Source organism: Pararge aegeria, chromosome 12 (assembly GCF_905163445.1).
Source record: "Pararge aegeria chromosome 12, ilParAegt1.1, whole genome shotgun sequence".
NCBI classification, from domain to species: domain Eukaryota; kingdom Metazoa; phylum Arthropoda; class Insecta; order Lepidoptera; family Nymphalidae; genus Pararge; species Pararge aegeria.
The window spans coordinates 9201796-9222669 of record NC_053191.1 but is presented as its reverse complement, the minus strand read 5'-3'; the positions used below and the strand labels follow the sequence as shown (position 1 = coordinate 9222669).

The following is a 20874-nucleotide window of genomic DNA, read 5'->3' as shown; positions in this document are numbered from 1 at the left end:
TGAGTTACGGCCAAGATGCTTTTCTCAACACCTATAAAATATCGTCCGGGTAAAAGCTATAAGAAATCCACTTTTATTTTATAGCCTTGCCTCAATAAAATTAATAATGATTAAACCACTGGCCCGCTATTGTTTTGATTTGATAGCGTTTTATGGTGCTCATCCCCATTGGGCATTCTACGACCTTTTAGTTATTTACACATAGAAACTGATATTTTAATTTCAACTCTGATTGAACTTGGCGAATGCAATTTATAGCGATTCGGTCGCTCGCCTAACCTCTCAAACCCGCGTTTTCTTGTTTTCTCAACAGATAAACATGGGTCTTTAAAGTTCCACTGTTCTTAGCAATAGCAGAAAGGTTCCACAAAATACAATATAATTTTGAAGTACGCATTAGTTTTTTTAAATGTATTGGTATAAGATGGTTGACCCTATAGTTGACCAGGTACCAGTTGACCTCTTGCATCATTAAATGTAAATTTATCAAGAATATATTATATGGCAACCAAGACAAATAAACCTAGTGCTGGAAAGATTGGTCCACAGAATCACCATTGTAAAAATTGGTCAAACTCCGTTAGAAGTCTACTTTTTGAAATTCTATATGAAATAAAAAATTAACCAAAGTTGGTTAAACGTTTTTCTATTCGTACCTACTTGTAATTAGAAAACGAAGTGGGTTAAAACTATTTAATACTAGTTGTTGCCCGCGACTTCGCCTGGGTTTGTATTTGTTTTTTGATGTGTCATTAAATTAAGTTGTACGTCTAAAAAAAATTTAAGTTTGGTATTCTTATAAAAAAAACGTTTAGTTTTTAAAAAGTAATTTTTCAATTTACATAGTAACAATATCTTAAAAGAACTGTATCATTAGTCTTAGCTCCTTCTATCACTTACAAAAAAAAGTAATCGATAAAGGAAGAATCGAAATCGCATTGTTAGTTGATATGCTAAAGGTTAACGAAGAACATTTCTAATATTTTTTATTTAGTCCTATCACTGAACTCCTCATAAATGTAGCAGCAATTATGTATTCAGTATCGCTAAGCCTTAAATGAGGGGTTTGCTGCTGTCCGCTGAGGAGTTCTGTCCTCTATCTTCAACCACATTCATCAGATGACGCAAAGTTTGGGCAAAATTAAATACATATTATAAACTCCATAATACAAAAATAATTATTTAAATCGGTTATATTTTGTCGGAGTTATGGTGTAAAATCGTCAAACACTCCCAAAGGAACTGAGCTTAATGTCGGGATAAAAAGTATCCTATATTACTTCTAATACTGCCAAGAATATGTGTACAAAGTTTCATGAGGATCGGTTTAGTGGTTTTTGCGTGAAAGCGTAACAAACAAACTTACATTGACATTTATAATATTAGTAGGGATAGGGATAACGACATTTTGAAGTGAGAAACTAACCTAATTACTGGTTTGAGACTGGTTGATCATAATAAATCGGTACGGCGTCCTGCTAGATAACGTAATAAACTATAGATTGGAACGATCCTTTCCTAGAACTGCATTTTAACTATGGCTTAAATTTTTTTCTCTGATATTGACCTATAAAGCATCTACGCTGCCATTAGAAATAAAAAAAAACTCTTTTCTTTTTTATTATTCGCTCTAAAATCTTTTCACTTCCAATTAATTAGTAACGGAAATTAAATCGGTCCAATATTAAGTTTACTTTCGAAGCGAACGGCTATAAAGCGATCGGACGATTCAATTCCTTTCCTTTTAAAGTGGCCTGTTATGTTAAATCAACCATCCGTAGCTAATTTAAAAAGTTTAAGTTATGTTCTGTTTCATGCCGTACCCAAATACCATCTTATTAAGACTTTTATAATATCAGTTTATATGAAGTTATCTTTCTTTTGGTGCTTTATGAAAATTAGATGAAAGTTATATTTTCTAGACGAAACAAAAATTATCTAACGGTGGATGTGCGGCCAAAATTAATGTCTCCATTTGATGAATATTGGTTAAATTCTAATATATATTTAAGTGAAGTTTCTGAACTAAATTAAAGTAATAGGTTTTACTATTTTTATTATTTATTATATTATGTATTATTTTATTTGTGTAATCCAGTTCAAGTATTATTATATACTTCTTTTGGCGCGTTAGGGAAAATGATAAGAGTAAATGCGCGATGCGCGCGCTCGCAGTCACAAAAAACCGACACCCTGAAGTTAGCTATAAGGTTTGACAGTGTACACTTTGAATGTCTGCGGGCTCATTCCGGTGATTTAATTGTACAAATAACTCAAATTTTCATTTTGAGCGAATCTTGGTTGTCCGATAACGAGTCCATTAGTGTTCCAAATTTAATTTTGTTTATTATGTCAATTTCTTTAATAATGTAGAAATTTTTTTTTTGTAATATCTAAATAAACTTTATTCAACTACATAGTGCGTTATAATAAACTTTCAAGGTATGAAATATATTTTTTCTATTGTTAGTGTCGTTTTATCTACAAACGTAAAATAAGGCGAAAGGTAATTTTTTATAAAGATTTTTATCTTGTGACGCCGAAGTTCACTTCTTACACGTGTACATAAGTACACACACGTTTTTTTTTTAATTATGCACAACCTGCAATCTGTTATCTTTTTGTATATTGCTTCTGTTTGTGTTTATTTTTTGTTCTTCTTCTACTAAAAATAAACAAATATTGTAACCGTAAAATAAAGGATAGCATATTGTCCAGAAGGACCGTAGTAAGTAGGACAGCACTACTTATGAGCATATAATTTTAGTTAAGAGATTTGTGTACAACAGAATTAGCAGCATTCTATGTCTTGTATTTTGTTCAGAAAAAAGAACCCAGACGTGTTTGTAGTTGATCCATCAAAGCATCTGATACTCGAACATTAACCTAATCGCGACCCCTTATCTAGTGCTCGCGTCGTCAGGAAAAAATATAAGTCTAGCGTCGAACATTGACCCATTTATATATATATATAGTATAGTTCGTGTAGGTTATACATTATAGTTTTTTCTTCGTTGTATTTAATGTCGTATTTTGTTTAACTGATTTCAAAATGATTACATAAAAAAACACACTACATTACTTTATATTCAGTTCTTTTATCAGGAGATAAAAAGCGTTGGCGCTTAAAAACCTACTTAGTTCTTTAGAACTAAGAAAATTTGCTTATTTGTTATAAATTACATTGTAATCTTAATATATATAAATCTCCTGTCACGATGTTTGTCCGCGATGGACTCCTAAACTACTTAACCGATTTTAAATTTAATTGGCACACCGTGAGCAGTCTGCTCCAACTTAAGAGATAGGATAGCTTAGATCTTTAATTATAGTCGCAATTTTATTTTATTGCAAATTATTTGTCTATAATTAATTGACAGTCACTTGTTATACATATATATAACTACTATACTCATTTAAGGCTTAGCGATACTGAATAATTTAAAAACAAAATCAACCGCAGACGAAGTCGCGGGCAACAGCTAGTGCACTATAAATATCTACTTACTACCATAGATGCCTGAAGTTTTACGATAATCGTGGGGGTTTCTTTTACATTTAAGTCTTTTGCGTTAGCTAATTCAACCATAGACTCGGTATTCAGATCACTACGGTTGATCTAATAATGAAATAAATAAATACGACGATAATAAACACATCGCCATCTAGCCCCAAAGTAAGCGTAGCTTGTGTTATGAGTACTAAGATGTCTGATGAATTTCGTTATGAATAATATAAATAAATACTTATAATATACATATAAACACCCAGACACTGAAAAACATTGTTCATCACACAAACATTTTCCAGTTGTGGGATTTGAACCCACGGCCTTGGACTAAGAAAACAGGGTCGCTGCTCACTGCGCCAATCAGCCGTCAAAAAGTTTAGGGCAAGTTATATAGTCAAAATAATACAAGCGAGGGCATCATGTTCATTAGCATATAAGCGTAAAGGAGTTTATTTAGAACTAAGACCCTCCACGCTGATCCAAATCCAAATTTTAAAAATTATTAGCACGTGTAGTAATATAAATAATAAGCCAATGAAATATGTTCTTCTAGGCGTATGGCCAACAATTTCCCATTTCTTAACTCTAATTTCTGATTGAGCTCTTTTCTTATTAATCCTTGGAAATCCAGGCGTAAACTGGGTTCGCAAAAATCCGTCGTCTGACATGCCGATCATCAACTAGATAAAAGCGAAATCTTGTAGAAATAATGTACTAAAAATTCGCTTTTCTTATAAGGGAATCCTTTTAAAAGCATATTAAATTGAAGCTTTTATGAAAGTGACGCTTTAGTAACCGTTTATTCACGAAGAGTAACGATAAGCTCCTTAGGCTCCATTATTTTAATCGCTTTAACACAAATTTGATAAAATCCTAATAAAACATTAACCTAAATAAGCCTCTGAATAATTTTAACAAAGATTCCAAAAAATGTGAAATCTTCCTCGTATTTGGTGCCCATTGTCCAAACAGTTGTGACAAAAATTGTTTGCAAGTTTGTTTTCGGTCAGCAAACACTATCATCATTACCATCCTGGAGTTCGTAAATTGGCGTTTACTGGCGTTTATTGGCGTCCGCGAGCCTCGTGAAGATGATGAATGAATGAATGAATGAATGAATACACTTTTATTGTACACCACAAAAACATATAGTGAAATTATAAATAAAAATGTATCAAAAAGGATACAATTTGGCGGCCTTATCGCTACATAGCGATCTCTTCCAGGCAACTTAAGGCGTTAAACGCAGCTCAAGAAGAGAAGTAGGTGGTGCATATAAATAAACATATATATTTGCATATATACCTATATATACATATAATAAACTTACAATATAATATAGAAAAAAATATATAACTATAGAATTAATATCAATAATACATAAATGTATATAATGATGCTAAGCCCCGGTTATTATAACGAACATTTGATAATGATTATTTTTAAAGCAATCATCGTATTTACATGTCGAAGCCCCGAGAAGAAGTCCAAGCTTAACCCTTCCTTAATAAGATGTCTGCAAGTGCTAAATTTTGGACATTAAAAATCTGATTCATAGAATAAAGAACAGACAGAACCCTCATTCAGCCATTAATGCATGAAGTGCATACACAGTAACAGTTAAACAGTACACAAAAACAGTTAAAACGCCCCGCGCACGTCTTACTCCTACTCACCCTCGGAATGTTGCTAGCTCACAATATTTTTCTCATTTTCCAAATTTTAGTAAAGGTTTAGAACATAAGAGGTAACTTAATTACTGTTAACAGCTAAATGGAATGAAGAAACTAACCGCCTGTTAGAGAAAAACTACTAAAGTTGAGTGGCTTTTGATGCTTCAATATTAGTCGTGTACACGGTTTCTGTGTGTTCTTAGTTCTGTGGTCTCATAAACATTAGTGGAATTATGTAGGTACCTACACAATATTTTTTTTTAACTTCAATGAAAGCTACGCAAACCTCATGTTTGGTGCAATCTACATCATTGGAAGGCATTACATGACACCTCAGAGAAGGGGAGACGCAGATAGCTCATATTTACCTAAAGGTATATTACTGTTAACGGAGCCGGCATCTCGTAGGTATTTCTGGGAAAGTCAATACGATATCGGGGTCACGTGTACTAGATAGTGCAAGTATTTGCAATAAAGACGAACGAGTACCGATGATCTCGTCTTTTATTTAAATATGCGTAGATACACCTTTTCCGTTCGTGTGTTTCTCAATTAATTGTACGCATTGAAAGAGTATGTGAAAAGTCAAAGTCAAAGTCAAAAATATCTTTATTCAAGTAGGCCCATAGTTGGCACTTGATGCGTACATTACATGATAATGATGGCGATAATCATATTCGTAAACTTGAGACTAAAGCTACGAGGGTTCCAAACGCGTCCTGGTCTAAGAAGAAGCCCACAACAAACTTAGCCGGTTAAAACTTCTATTGCTGCGCCTTGGCATTACATTAGCCCGTGTGTCCTCACGACAAATGACATGGCTGTCCTTTATACCGACAGGTCCTCATAATTACTTCTTTTGTACTTATTTAATAATAAAATTATGCCCATACTGATTTTATAAACGAAACGAGTTCGGTAAGTATTATTATACCTAATTTATTTACAATTAAATATCATAATTTGTTGTAGGAGTATGAAATCTGTTAGCAAATCCATATAGGGCTTTGTAAGAGTAAAATCCTAACGAGATCGAAATAAAAGCTCTTTCCAAAATTAACCGTTTATATCCATAGCATTATCTGACCAATTGCGATCGGTTTAATCTAAAAGTAGGTTTGTGATTATTTGCTCTTAACTCGTCGGAATGACTGTTAAAAGTTCTTCCAAAAATCTAAAAACGGTGCTTGTGTTGTCCATTTATTATAATACTAAGTAGGAAAATCGTGGGATCATCCTTTGAGATTTTACTACCGCATATATCAGGTGCGTGCAAATGGCCTAACTAATGACTACAAGAGCGCATAACCATCAGAGTTACTCATTTGATAAAATGATAGCCCGCATTATCTCAAGCTTTAAGATACACGCCAACATTCAGCACTTCAATTTGATTACTGTCCGTGGGCGTCCGTTAGTTCGAACGGTCTTTTAGGGATAGTGCGGGCTCTAGACGTAATAACATCTCGCTGGTAAACGATATCAATTTTCTTTTGTGCATTATATATAAGATAATATAACAACCAAAACCAATTGTCACAAAGGCTGATTGAAGGTAAGTTGATGCTTAAAAATTAAACACATAATTACTCTTTTTGCACCTTCGAGTAATATTGAGCTTGCTAAATTATAATACCAACTGTTATATTATCCGCACACTAAGTTGTAATGTTTCCAAAATCTCAGATAAATGTATGAAGATAAATTACATTATCGATTCACTGCTCTAATCGTAAACTAAACGGAAAAATATCCACAAACTAAGCCAAATTAAAGTGGTATGATTCATTTGTAATGTTCATGAAACTGTTGTATGATTCAAACTTAGTTTCAAACAACACAAGCACTGCTGCTATATGCAGCTATTGTCTGTGTAAAGTTTTTGGAGGAAAACAGCCATTTTGACGAATAGTAGGTAAACTTGAAATGGCGGCGGCGAAAATTTGGGGGCTGTTCGCTTCGCAGCGACAAAACTTCGGGTAACAACAATTGATGTGAATAAAACTTTTCCTTTGTCATTAAATTGTTTTTTTAATTATTTGTTCCTTTTTGCGTTTTTTTTTCATCGATTGATAGTTTACGGGGACTATTTGAAAGTTTTCGAACAGCCTTCATTGTTTGAAACCGCCATTTGGTAAAATTTGACGCTTTTTTCCTTTACTTTTTGACATTTTTATGCTGCAACTGTTCGAAAACTTTGCACTTTTCGTTTTTTGTTTTTTTTTAATAAGTAATTTTTAATTTTATATTCTTAGTTTTATTGAGTTCTTGTATCCAGTATATGTTTAAATTATTGTTGTTAGTTATAAGTGTCAATGTTGTTTAGATCAAAAATACGTAGAGTTGAATTTTTTGTTCATTTTATAATCCTTTTACAGATACATATTCACGATCGTTAGTTACTTGATTGGGGTTTTCATCTTTGCTACCATCGTGGGACAAGTAGGCAACGTTATCACGAATAGGAATGCAAACAGACTCGAGTTTGAACGTCTGTTAGATGGTGCGAAGACATATATGAGACATCATAAAGTAAGTGAATAATTAAAGTACATAAATTTTTTAATTTAAAAAAAAAAAAAATTTTTAACTTTTTTAGCATCTAATAAGTAACACTTATGACACATACAGTACCAATTTTAGATACTCTTGTGGTCTGTATTTATTAATAATTATAAAATGCTTTCTCTATATCGGCATTACCAAATAATAAATGAGAGTTAGTTAAACATAGATCAACCACATGCAAAGTGGCATTGGCAGTGGGTTGAGCTCTTACTCACAGATGTCTCAGGGTACTGGAATGGAATTTGAAAATATACATCCTTCAAATACAACCTGTAAAGCTTTCTCTTTACAACTACTGAATGCAAGTCGATTTAAATAATACATTTGACCCGCAGCTACAGACGAAAATTCTTTGTTCAAGCGTTGAGTACCTACTTTCCGTATTTTTCACTTCACAAGCAAGAGTGGTTACACTTGACCTGACTGTTTGAAGGCATTCGGTCTAAACAGAAATCAAAATATTTGAGTAATTCGTGTACTTGAATGAAATACTCTTTGTCGAAGACACATAGATGAAATGAATTGGAATATAACAACAAATAGTTTTCAATATGATAGGAGTAATAAATTATATTATGGCCTGAACAACAAATAGAGGCAATTACGATTATTTCGTAACATTCTTAATAAGAAATCTGATATCTTCAATAAAGTCCTGGATTATGTTACTACTCTACCTTCGGCAAATTCTGTCGAGATGAACCTGGCAAGAAACTTACCAGTTGCTAATAATTGTAATAATCTCTCAAAAGTGGCTCAATGTTGATCAGGCTATTTCCAAGTAATCTTGTCCTTTAATAAATTTAAAGTAACCTCAATTGAATAAATGTGTTTCAACACTATATTTAAAGCTTATGCATAAGTAGGACTTAAGTATTCTCCTGAATCAGTATTTCATCAGTATAATCAATGGATAATAAACGAATAAACAGGGTTAAGTAAATAATACCAGAAAGCTCGTTCGTAGCAAATATTAAAACCAACCGTTTATATTAAAACCAACAACTTGTGTTATACGACTTTGTTTTTAACGCGATAGTTGGTGAAATAATTAATATTTCAAATAGAAACTGTCCCTATTACTACTCTGTAATGTAACATCGGCAACAAGGTTTCACAGTGTACTGTCACTTTTCAGAGAACACGATTTATGATGATATTTTTTGTTTATTAGTTTGATTAGAATACACTTTATGTAGCCCTGTTGTGGGAAGAAAACAGAAAGAGACACATTCTGTTTTCTAATGTAAATTCAGTACACAAAACGACCTCTACTAAGCAATTACACCGTAATGGACGTGATGATCACATGTACATGTAATAAAATTATGTAATAGCATAACATTAACACACAAATTCAAAGATATATCATAGCTAATGCACTAATACAAAATGTATACAGGTCCCAGGAGGCATGAAACGACGTGTACTTCGATGGTACGATTACTCTTGGTCTCGGGGGAGGATACAAGGCGGCGGTGACATCAACACAGCCCTCGGCCTATTACCTGACAAACTCAAGACTGAACTTGCTCTGCATGTGAATCTGAGTGTATTGAAAAAGGTATGCTGCCTAATTTTACCGTGTTGTAATGTGAGGTACTAAAATTATATTCGAAAAAACGTTCTAACAGTGTTGTTACCAATAATTAAAAAAGGAATTTTTTGTTTCGTTTCTTAGGTAGGATTTTATATTTAGTAACGAATATATACAGTTTTTTAATTGCCTTAGCTGTAGCTGCCTAGCGAGCGCCCACGTTTCATGAATTTGATAGAATAACGCTGTTGTTGCTTGAATTTCGGTGGCTGATTTGACCGCACCCATATTAACTTTATTACTCAATGTAATAATTACGCAAAATCTTTTGTTTCAGGTTACAATTTTCCAAGAATGTCAACCCGAGTTTCTTCACGATCTAGTTCTGAAAATGAAGGCGTACATTTTCACGCCAGGAGATTCAATATGCAGAAAAGGTAACATTAGACTATGTTTTTATTATCACATTTAGTGTAGCTTTTTCATAAAGGTCCAAGAACATCGCTACTTTATGGTAACAAACATACGAAAGAGAAAATTTGTATTTAGCCTCTCAAACTAATAAAACACTATTACGTGGTTGGATGCAAACTTAACTTAAAAGCCGTCCGGGACGCAGGTTGGACGCTTAGTTGTCTTAAGTCGGGGCATAATAAGCTCTAGTTAGTTTGGGAGAGGGAGCCAATGAGTTGCAAAATTTATAATAGACTAAGAATGATGATTATCATTCAATCAGTGAATTTATTTTTATAAAACCTGATGTTTGTGTAAAATACTTCTTAAAATTAAATGTAACATCTTACTCGTTATAGATAGGTAAATTAAGAACTATTGTAAATCCATCATCATCATGTCCAATGCTGTCCAAACATATCATGATATTTCGTACGGAGCTTAAAAATCCAGGGCCCTGAGCTGCTTCTTACCAGCGGCTCTTAGCAAGTCGTTAGACGTCATCTTTCCACCTTAATGGAGGCCGACCAACGCTACGTTGTGCGTAAAGTGGTGGGTAAACGCAGCGTTGGTCGGCGTTAACGCAATTTTACCCATATGTCCACTTAAAAGTAATCAGTGTTAATTTATCATTTTAGGTGAAGTTGCTCGCGAGATGTTTATAATAGCGGATGGTATTTTAGAAGTTATATCAGAGACCGGCCGAGTTTTGACTACGATGAAAGCGGGTGATTTTTTTGGCGAAATCGGCATATTAAACCTTGATGGCTTGAACAAGTAAGTTGTATTCTAAACTGAAATATTTCAAAGGCATTCAATACTATTAACTCTTAGTGATGGTACAATTAAAACGTCAGAAAGGTGCATGGATTTATTAGATATGCTTTTTACAATAGGTATATGCATATGAAACCCTTTGATAATAATTGTGATACTTGATGATTAATACATTATGGCAATAACACAACACGGAGATTGGAATCATTAAATTCTGGATTTGTCTTCACTTGTGCCAAAAAACCGAAATTGGTGCCAAATTTCAAGATTGTAAACGTCATTAAAAAGTACCCTTTCAGTTTTTACTAAAAATTCTATACACGCTCTGAAAGGCAGTTTAAAAATCTATTCATTTCGTTAAACTAGAAACGTGATTTTTTTACACCAATAAGACTTTAGTATTTAGTATAAAGTTGAACTCAGTACCTAAAGCCATTACCGAGTACAAAGGCCACAGCCGAGCCGAGACACATGGACTAAGGGACGGACGGAAAGATAGACAATAAAGTGAACCTATAAAGGTTTTTACTTTATGATGTTCAGTGTTCGGAACTTCAAATGCCACATAAAACTTATTAACGAACTTGCTTGAATAGTCTATTTTTCTTTTACTTGTCTTTTAGCTAAACAATCAAATGTATATTTTAAAAATCATCAAAAATATCAATATATAATCAATAAGGAGAACCAATCAAACTAACAAAGTTCTTTATAAGTATATTTGCACTGTTTCGCAATGCTAAAATTATAAAGCAGGCTCAAAACATTTAAGAAAATTATACCTTGAAGCATAACTGGCAATAACTCATCAACCAAAGTTACAGAAATTTCAATGGTAAGCTTCCTGTGCCAAATGAAAAAGAATTACCTACTCGATCGTAGTAGCCTCAGAATATTCGACGTTCGGAAAACACACAATATAAAAATCAATAGGTAATCTACTGAGATCCTCCGCCTTTTTAAATGTTATAAAATTTTAAATCTAAGCTCATCATTTCGATGCATTTAACAGGTGCTTAAATTACGACTGTAAACCTTTTTATGAATGTCAACATAAAAATTTTGGAGTATTTTATTTTACGCATAAAGATTTTATGGTTATTGATATCCCATCTTTAATGTTTATGTGTTATTCGGTTTTCGGTGAAACCCTAAATAGCTGTAGAAGATTACGTGAGTAAAAATCACGGCTATGAATCGATACGATCACATACGTGTTGATATTATTAGCGGGAAAGTTTGTTAGGATATACGTATTTATAGATATATGGATGTTTGATACTCTTTCACGCAAAAACTACTGACTTTAACTCAAATTTAGAATGGAGATAGATTGTACTCTGGTTTTCCGCGAGACTTGATATATTTTACCATATTAAAACCATGTTTATACTATAATTAATAACCTATAGCATCAACATTCAGGCGACCTCATCAATGGTGGGTACGGCTTGTACAAGTGCCGAGCAGGTCAATAGGCACATATATGAAAACCTTGATAAAAGTATCATCTTTGTGCCTTTTTGAGTGAGACTTCAGGGTAGCGGGGAAAGGGGGATCCAGCTTAAAGAACTGTCAAACAGAGATAACGAGTCTACTTTTGTTCCTAGAGCTGGCAGTTACCTTGGCCAAAGAATTGGTTTGACCGTTCAAAGGAACAATACTGCCAGTATCTGAAACAATCGCTGCGGTGGTTTCGAAGACGTATTTTATTAAGTTATTTTAGTACATAAAAATTCTTATTATAAAACTGTAAGTTGACAGAAAGAGTTATTAATTTTAAATAAGACCAACTCTAAAATATTTGAAGATATTTTTTAATCTTTTTGACTATTTATTTTCTACAAAAGTTAAAAGGCCCCAACGGTGATGTTTTTGGAAACCAACGGTGTTCGAATAACCATTTTATTCATCTCTTCAGACGCACAGCAGATGTCAGATCAGTTGGTTACTCCGAACTCTTTTCACTTTCGAGAGAAGATGTCTTAGCTGCTATGAAGGACTATCCTGAAGCCCAAGATATACTGCAAACCTTAGGCAGAAAACGTTTGCAAGAGGCGAAAAATATGTCAAGGCAGAAAGTCAAAAGTAAGACGACAGGTAAGAAATTCATTTGCACCAAAGATATATAAATATATATGCTCATAAACTATTAAAAAGCTTGTATACTGGGTTTATGATGTGGCTGTAGTATTTGTGACGTATACAGCCATATACATAAGTTTTACCCGTTTGTGATATAGCTATTGATATTCGACCTATCTTAAATGTGATATGGCGCTAAAATCTTACTTATACAGATTATGGGATAATTTGCAAATAAAATGCACAGAGAAATAGCTCCCACTAAATTTCGTATGGATGCCTTCTTGTTATCTGTCTTTTTTTTGTTTTAGGTGAAGTAAGCCCTGATAAAGCTGGAGGGGAAGACAGCACTTCTAAACGAATAGTCCACAAGCTTAGAACTGACGTCAAGGCTAGTCTTTTTAGCCTTATAAGTTATAGCATATTGTCTGATTATTTCGAATTCTTACTATTTCTTAAGCTATTTTTATCTTTGAACAGGGAATTCGCAATGCAATACGCAGTAGATCCCGGGTGGGGCGACGATCGGGCGAATCATTAGAGCTTCAGTCGTTGGCGAGCAGTGAACCCAAATTACGACGCATGCCGAGGGTTGAAAGTGATGACTCGCAACACCAGAATCAAGATGTAAGTTTTACCAATATATTCTGGTTTAGTTGAGTAGGCCATCGTATCTTGATTGTCGATTAATTTTTTCAGTACGGTAGCTTATAAAATTACTGTACTTTACTTTTTGTTATTTCAATTTAGGATAATGGTGAAACAACTTCAGGAAGCAAAGATGGTGAAAAAATAATTTCTCCAATAGGCGCTGGACTACCATTACTATCTCGTCTTAAGTTACTTAAAGAGAAACAGGTGCATACATAATATAAATATTCATGATTAGATAAAAACATAATTTAGCATGCTAACTAACTGACATATTAACTAACACAAACTTAACTTAATATTTCAGGATCGCGAAGAAAAGGTAGCGAAACAAAGAAATTCGACATCATCAATAATATCACCTCCAGCGTTGCATCCTATTCCCTCAACAAGTTCTGCACCTGATGTAGAACCAGAGGTAATTGGTGCAGGGCTTCCTTTATTGCAAAGATTACTGTTGCTTAAAGCAAAAGATGAAAGAGAAAAAAATCAATTAACACCTACTACTAGTAATCAACCATCCAGCTCCGAAACAATCAGTCCTAGCTCAATAAAAAGCCCTCTGAGTCCTACTGTAAAAAATTTAAGTCCTTTAAGAAAAGGGTCAGAATCTAGTTCACCTGGTAAACTTCAAAGCCCAACGACAAAAATGTCTAGGAAAAACTCATCGGGATCAAGTGATGGAACATCTAAACCGAAAGTTAGTTTTAAAGATAAAATTCTACAAGTTCAAAGTGATGGTACGGCGGTATGCCAGCCTCTCAACAAAGACATCAGCGAAAAACCAGCTGCTTTCGTAGAACCAACGCCAAAAACTGAAGTAAATACAATATCTATACCCCACTCTGTCGTAAGTAAAATCAAATCACCTGCTAAGTCTATGGGATCGACTTTTCGAGACAAATTAAAAATATTGCAAAGTGGGACTTCGCCAAAAGAAACTGAAACATCTTCCACAGAGAAATGTAAAACATTAATTTGTGAGAAAGCTTCTGTTGAAATAAATCCGGTACAGGGAAAAGAATCCCAAGAGGAAACAAAAAATAAAAAACCATGGAATAAACTTAAAAAAGCTGCAATACTTGGGGAATCAAAAAGTTATAGTAAATCTAGTTTTGAGGATAAAAGTGAAAAAGAGAATACAGTTGAAAGGCCTGTCGTTGGATGTTTGGAATCAAATATTTGTGTGCCTAAAATAAATACAGCAGAACTTGTTAAAATAGACAACAATAATACTGTTATTCAAAGTGACACAGACAAGAAAGACAGTTCGCTGATTTCCCAATCGACTGGGTTAGAACCAGTCCAACAGAAATCTTTGGATTTGCTAACTATGTCGCCAAAGAAAGGTCAAACTTGTGTTACTAGGTCAAACGATCGAATACCTTCCACAGTAGGCAGTGGTTTACTATCAAAAGACAAAAAATACCGATCCATAGATGATCTGTCTCCAGAGTATGGTGGTCTACCATTCGTTAAAAAACTTAAAATATTAAACGAAAGACAGAAATTGGCAGAACTTGAAAAAGTGATTAAAATCAGAAGTTCAAGTCTAGACTGCACGGGATCTTCAGAAGATTTACTATCCGATACGCTTACAAGAAGTCATTCCGAAGGTAGTACAATGGACAAACGAAAATTCAAACGAAAATCTTCCGATACAGTAGAAATGCATGAATCAAATGAAACACTTGAAAGACGCACACTCAAGTCTATTTTAAAGAAATTATCTGAAGATGTCACTCCCACGGAGAGTCCCGAAAAAAGCAATGAATTAAGAAAATTAATTCGTGCACCAACCTTGGAAGGGTATGCAGCAAGACACTCCAAATTTTCAAAAAGTGTAACATTTCACCGTCATACCTTACCTTCGCCTCCTACCAGTATACCTTTAGATGACACAGACGAAGTATTCACTGTTACTACACCTTTAGCCTCTTCTTTAACCCAATCATCTCCTCCAGAAATAACTATATCAGATACTAAAGAAACTCCTTTACCTCCTCAAAATCAAATTAATAATTGTAATGTAAAATCTGTTTCAAATACACAAAATTTTGAATCTAATGTAGGAATCGATAACAAACCGCAAGATAATGTTGAACCGCCATATGATTATAAATCACTCCGGCCGGAGGATATTCGAGTACCTTCTGAAAAATCCAAAATAACGATAATATCAGCAGTAGCTAATCAAAGAAAATTATTAAGAGGTAAATTTTCGTATTATTTTAACAAAATGAACATTAGTTTATTATATTTATGTCATAATAGACATAAATATATTTAATTAATCTTTCTCTTTTTTCCAGGTTCTATTGAAGAACAAGAATACTTCGGTGAAGTGCTTCTTGGAATCAAACAAGTAATACAAGGGCATTTACACGAAGTTCAAGGAAAGTTTCAGGAAAGGTATACTGCAATTTACCATAATAATATTACTGTTCTTATTCAATTGAATATAAGATAAAAAAATAATACTAATAGTAACTAATTTATTTTATTCTCCGAAGATTCAACAGTTTAGAAAACGAAGTTCGCAAACGTGATGAAATAATAAGTCAGCTTCAAAATCGTATACAAGAACTAGAAAGACTTGGTCTATCAGTACCGTCGACGAGAGAAACAGCGTTTTCGGATATGCCAGAATTAAATAAAAGTAATAGTAATACACTAAACCAACAGCAATCGAAAAATACTAGTTCTGGAAGTGACGATAATATATCTGTCATCGATGAAGGATTTATGGTAATAATCTTAGTTCTGTAGAATTTAAGTATCTTTTATTTAGCTAAATCCACAACAGTCATGATCGTTTCAATATACATAAATAATATAATTCTTACTATGTTTTAGAGAGGTGACTCTTTAGATACAGTGTTTACGACCTCACCACCAGAAGTAACTGATGAAGACCCTAAATTGTTAGAACAAGAAATTTCGCTAAAATCGCCCGAAGACACTGTAACTAACGAAGAGTTAACGGAAGAAACACTTACAGAAATTACTGAAGGAATAGAATTAACAAAGCTCTCTTATTCAGAACTACAAAGTTTAGCAGATTCTTTATCGAATAGAGCAAGTAAAACTTCTAGTAAAGACGACTGGACTGTAAGCAAATCGAAACGTTTAGATTTAAATTTAGATGGGAAAGCTGGTACTTATTCGAGAAAACGAGCTGAAAAATTGAAACAAAGAAAATCATGGGATGATCAAAGTAACCAAGAAACATTAGAGTTGCAAGATTTGACAAGGTGACGTTATAAATTTTACATTATTTATTTGCTGATACAGGTAAATAGGTGTTACAGGAAAAAAATATATGCAGATCTTAACTGTACCACGCCAAATTTGGCATGCAAATTGTTTTCAGGGTAGTGTTTAAAATTTTAATTTGTTACTACTAGGTACAATTAAGATATTGGCAATTACAATGTTTATAATAACACAATACAATTAACAAAATAATAAATTACAATTAAGTTTATATGGGCACATGTCAAAGAATACAAATAAATTAATAATTACAACCAAATGTCATTCAAAATTCATCAATAGTATAAAAGAATGTCTATTTAAATATTGAAATAACTTCTCTTTTAAACATTTCATGTCATTGAGAGATGAGAGACATGTGCTAGGCTCTTGACTACCACGCAGGCCAAACGTCTTCTCTACATTATGGAGAGCTCTTTGGCAGCCAAGTTTCCTTACGACGTTATCCCTTCAAGTGTATTTTTTGCTTAAAATAAAAAGGCACGTATCTCCAAAATGTTAATAGATGCATGCGGGAGATCGAACTCTGTCGGGGGGACAGAGTTCGATCTCCCGCATGCAAACAAACAAAACAAACAAAAGGGGGGACAAAAGGGAGGCTCAAAAAAGTATCATTTATAAGCATATAAACATTTAAATATTGCTATTGCAGGCCATTATCACCGCATACCACTTCCGAAGACCGTTCGCTACTTAGTCCAGAACAATCTAGTCTCCGAACTAGCAGACGAGGAATACATCCCTTTCAATTCTTCGGCACGCATCTCGATAACACTAAGAGCAAAATAAAAAAAACCCTTTCCGTGGACACAGGAATGCATCAAACGGGAAGAAAAGATATAAGTGAGTGATAAATATGTCCATGAAATATATATATGTTTTATTGTTGTTATACATGAATATCATGTTTTGGACCTTTTATATTGTGTGTCAATCAGGTTTTACCGTATTTTTTTACTTACAGAACAAAGATCACATAGGCAACAACGCAAATTTAGTCTAGGTTCTTTCTTCGGCTATAACCGTGGTGCTACATCAAAGAACACAAATTGCAATGATGTGGTGCTGGATATGGGCAGCGACCTTAGTTGGAGTGAAAGGTATTACAATAGTTATGATCATTTTCCTTCATTTTCGTACGTAGCCCATTTTTCTGACTAATAATAATTAACCTTTTACGGTCAATCTTATGATACGTTCAAACTATTGCATTTAAAATCTTTTTTCCTGTTTAATTTTTTTTTATATCTAGCCACTTATAATAATATAAATTTTTCTAGTACGTCAACATCATCAAGTAGTGATTCCGAGTCAGTACCGCGCACGCCGGTATTCGAAGAATTTGTAGACAGTAACTCTAAACGAGGCCGTGGTTTCTCTAGTCATGGAAATGAATCACCTATTAGAGGTATGTAAACCCTTTCATTAAAATTGATATGATATGTTATCTTTACTATGTATCGAAAATTGATTTTACAAATTGACAAATCAAATTTTTAGTGTTTGCTGGCAGTGGAAGTGATTGGGAAGTAATGATGCTGGCCGATGAATTAGAAAAGAGGGAACGGGAAAAGGAAAGAGATGACGGCAGACGACATCATTATCCTTCAACTTTAAGAGACTTAGAAGAGGTATAAATTTCTTTAAATAAAATTGTAGGTACGACAAATTCACACGATTAGCAAGTTGAATCAGCAGAAAGTGGGTTCATGTCTGACGTAGAACTTATGGCCGATGAGGCAGACGCGTTCTGGTGACCGCAAATCGCTAAGCGTAATGTTTAACGACCTCCAGCCTGCTGGACAGATGACCTTAAAATGATAGCACTGGTGTTAGGAAGGTGAGAAAATGTGTGCGGTGCCGCGCTCTAATAAAGCGATCATCAATTAACGTTTTAGGCTGCTTCTGATGTTAATGATTAAATTCGATTTCATATAAATACTACTACATACATATGTACCAAAATCTACTATTCATCAATTGCACTGCAACTTAGTAGATTCCTTCACGGGTTTGATAAGTAGCATATCACCTTGGTTACAAAGACGACAAAGACGTACCGCCAAGCGATTTATCATTTCGGTACTATGCCTCATAAAAACCATTCAAAAAGGAATTCAAAAAAGGTAGTTCCCAATTCCAAATTTAAAATACTTGGTGTTCAGGAATCCGATACCCCACAGCGTGAAGACAGCCCAGATGACCTCTCCAACATGGAGGATTCAAGTTCTACTACACAACTGCTATCACAGACGAGCGACACATCGCACCGTTCGTTGGAGACTGCCTTTGCGGACACTGGCCGACGACAGTATCGTGTCGGATCCGTCGGAGAACAGGTATATTTTTACCTCTCTTCTAACCCTTCTTTGGTTTTCCGAGCTTTTAGAAGTTTTGATTGGTTTTATGGACACGAACTTGTCAAAACTATACATAAAATAATTTAAGCATTCATTATGTTTCATCTTAAACTACGTAATTTGGCAACAGTTATATTGCGATCGTAAGCATTAATACCCATTGCTATGTTCTGATTTGTCTTCACCACACAGATAGATTTTAATATCTGTCTGCTTATTTATAAAACTCATAATTTGAAATACAATAAAAATTTCAAAACATGATGAGCAATATTCATGCTCAAAAGCTGTTGTGAATTCGCACTACAGAAACTTCATTTGTTATCATTATGTATTTTTAATTATAGACAACACCTGGGCCATCTTTACTGCCTTCAAGAGGTCTCATATTGAGAGCGGCGAGTTTGGATCGCGACACTCCTTCGACCGTCCCTGGAAACAGACGATACGGCTCTCTTAAGAGTTCAAGTAGTGAATCTCATAAAAAGCTCTGATCCGGTAAACAACAAGACCCACTAAGAACTGAAATAACAAAAAAAGATGCCAAACCCCAGCATTGTAAAAAAAACATATTACATAATCATGAAACTGTAAACGTAGAAAATAATAATCCTGGTCCAAAAGTTAGTAGTAGTGGTAGCCGAAAAGTTGATTTAAATGAAAACGTAGTTGTTACCGGTCCGAGGAATGGATTGGATAAACAACAGAAACTGTCTGGTGGGTCAATAATCGAAGACGATCTTGAAAGGTCGCTGGACCGATTTGATGTTAGAGGTCAATTAGTTATAATTATTGTCATTGTGAACGATACACATTTTATAGTAATTTATTTCTCCATGTAATATCTCAGTATTGTTGTAAGTACATCTAACTTATTTAATAATTTATTTATTGTGTTGATAGTATGTAAGTTATCTGAATAAAAAGGGTTTCATCGAAACATTTGAACTGCACAAATTACTTGTCTTTAGTAGGTACTTGCTGAACTATTAAGTTAGCTATTTTTAATTTTAGAGATAGACCCCCGGAACATAATAAGTGTGAGACCAGCCCACTTTAATTATGAATTCCCATAGCAGAATATTATAAAATTGTGTTGTTCTGTGTATAAAGAGCTCGAGCGCTAGCCTATAAATGAGTAATTTTGTAGCTTAATGTAGTTTTCGGTTTGTGACCGTAGATCAACAAAGTTTTGGAAAAATTAAGTTCCAATGATGCCAATTATTCTGTTGTAGCTATACATCTCGATAAATTGACAGTTCTTAAAATAGTGCTGTAATCCACAGATTGAAAATGATATAAAATGACATAATGAAAATGATGGCACTACTTGTTGTTCTGTCAATTTAATTCACTTTAGAGATTTGTGTACAACAGGATTGGCACCAGTGGCAAAGCTTCGTGAGAGCTGCGGCAGATATCAGGGGATGGCATTTAGAAAACAAGTAAGCGGCGCATTTGTTTGTTTGTTGCGTCTGCCCTTCTAGGACCATATTGTCATAAAGGCGCCTGGTAGCGTGGCCTGCTCGCTGTATGCCCTCCAATTCGTCAAAATATATACGGGACGCCGCGCCACCGCAACCCGCTGACCATAAATGCCTTATTAGTGCGTTGTTTTGCGTAGTCAGAACCTATTGTAGCCAAAACGCAAAGCACGAAAACGAAGCAGTGTCGATGCAATGCAACTCAACGCACTATATATGAGGTTGAGCTATTATCAGGCTGGATAAAATATTACACTTTTTTTATCGTAAAAAGCGAAGCATTAAGTGTTTATATAGATTAGTAGACAGCGCCTAAGACACAATTACTCCTAACAAACAATGAAACCTTTCAAAAATAAATATTGTAAAAAATGCAAACTAGCTCGAATTAGTTCACCAATAATTTTAGTGTTAAAGTGGGCCAGTGAGAAAATACCTAAATCAGAATTTATTTATTGATAATATTATTATCTAGTTATTACCCGTAGGTATTACAAAA

General features: G+C 34.1%; 1 protein-coding gene across 1 annotated transcript in view; it reads left to right on the top strand.

The window, feature by feature from the left end:
• Nucleotides 1-20874, top strand: part of LOC120628435 — a 58861-nt gene extending 37987 nt beyond the window's left edge. The window contains exons 8-25 of the mRNA XM_039896807.1: nucleotides 7563-7716; nucleotides 9155-9316; nucleotides 9627-9726; nucleotides 10381-10519; nucleotides 12441-12619; nucleotides 12916-12995; nucleotides 13085-13231; nucleotides 13355-13462; nucleotides 13563-15468; nucleotides 15568-15667; nucleotides 15769-16003; nucleotides 16112-16509; nucleotides 17184-17374; nucleotides 17496-17631; nucleotides 17812-17939; nucleotides 18032-18162; nucleotides 18697-18870; nucleotides 19239-20874. Coding sequence (XP_039752741.1) covers nucleotides 7563-7716; nucleotides 9155-9316; nucleotides 9627-9726; nucleotides 10381-10519; nucleotides 12441-12619; nucleotides 12916-12995; nucleotides 13085-13231; nucleotides 13355-13462; nucleotides 13563-15468; nucleotides 15568-15667; nucleotides 15769-16003; nucleotides 16112-16509; nucleotides 17184-17374; nucleotides 17496-17631; nucleotides 17812-17939; nucleotides 18032-18162; nucleotides 18697-18870; nucleotides 19239-19385 — 4615 coding nt within the window. The 3' untranslated portion in view covers nucleotides 19386-20874. The remainder of the gene's footprint in view (nucleotides 1-7562; nucleotides 7717-9154; nucleotides 9317-9626; nucleotides 9727-10380; nucleotides 10520-12440; nucleotides 12620-12915; nucleotides 12996-13084; nucleotides 13232-13354; nucleotides 13463-13562; nucleotides 15469-15567; nucleotides 15668-15768; nucleotides 16004-16111; nucleotides 16510-17183; nucleotides 17375-17495; nucleotides 17632-17811; nucleotides 17940-18031; nucleotides 18163-18696; nucleotides 18871-19238) is intronic.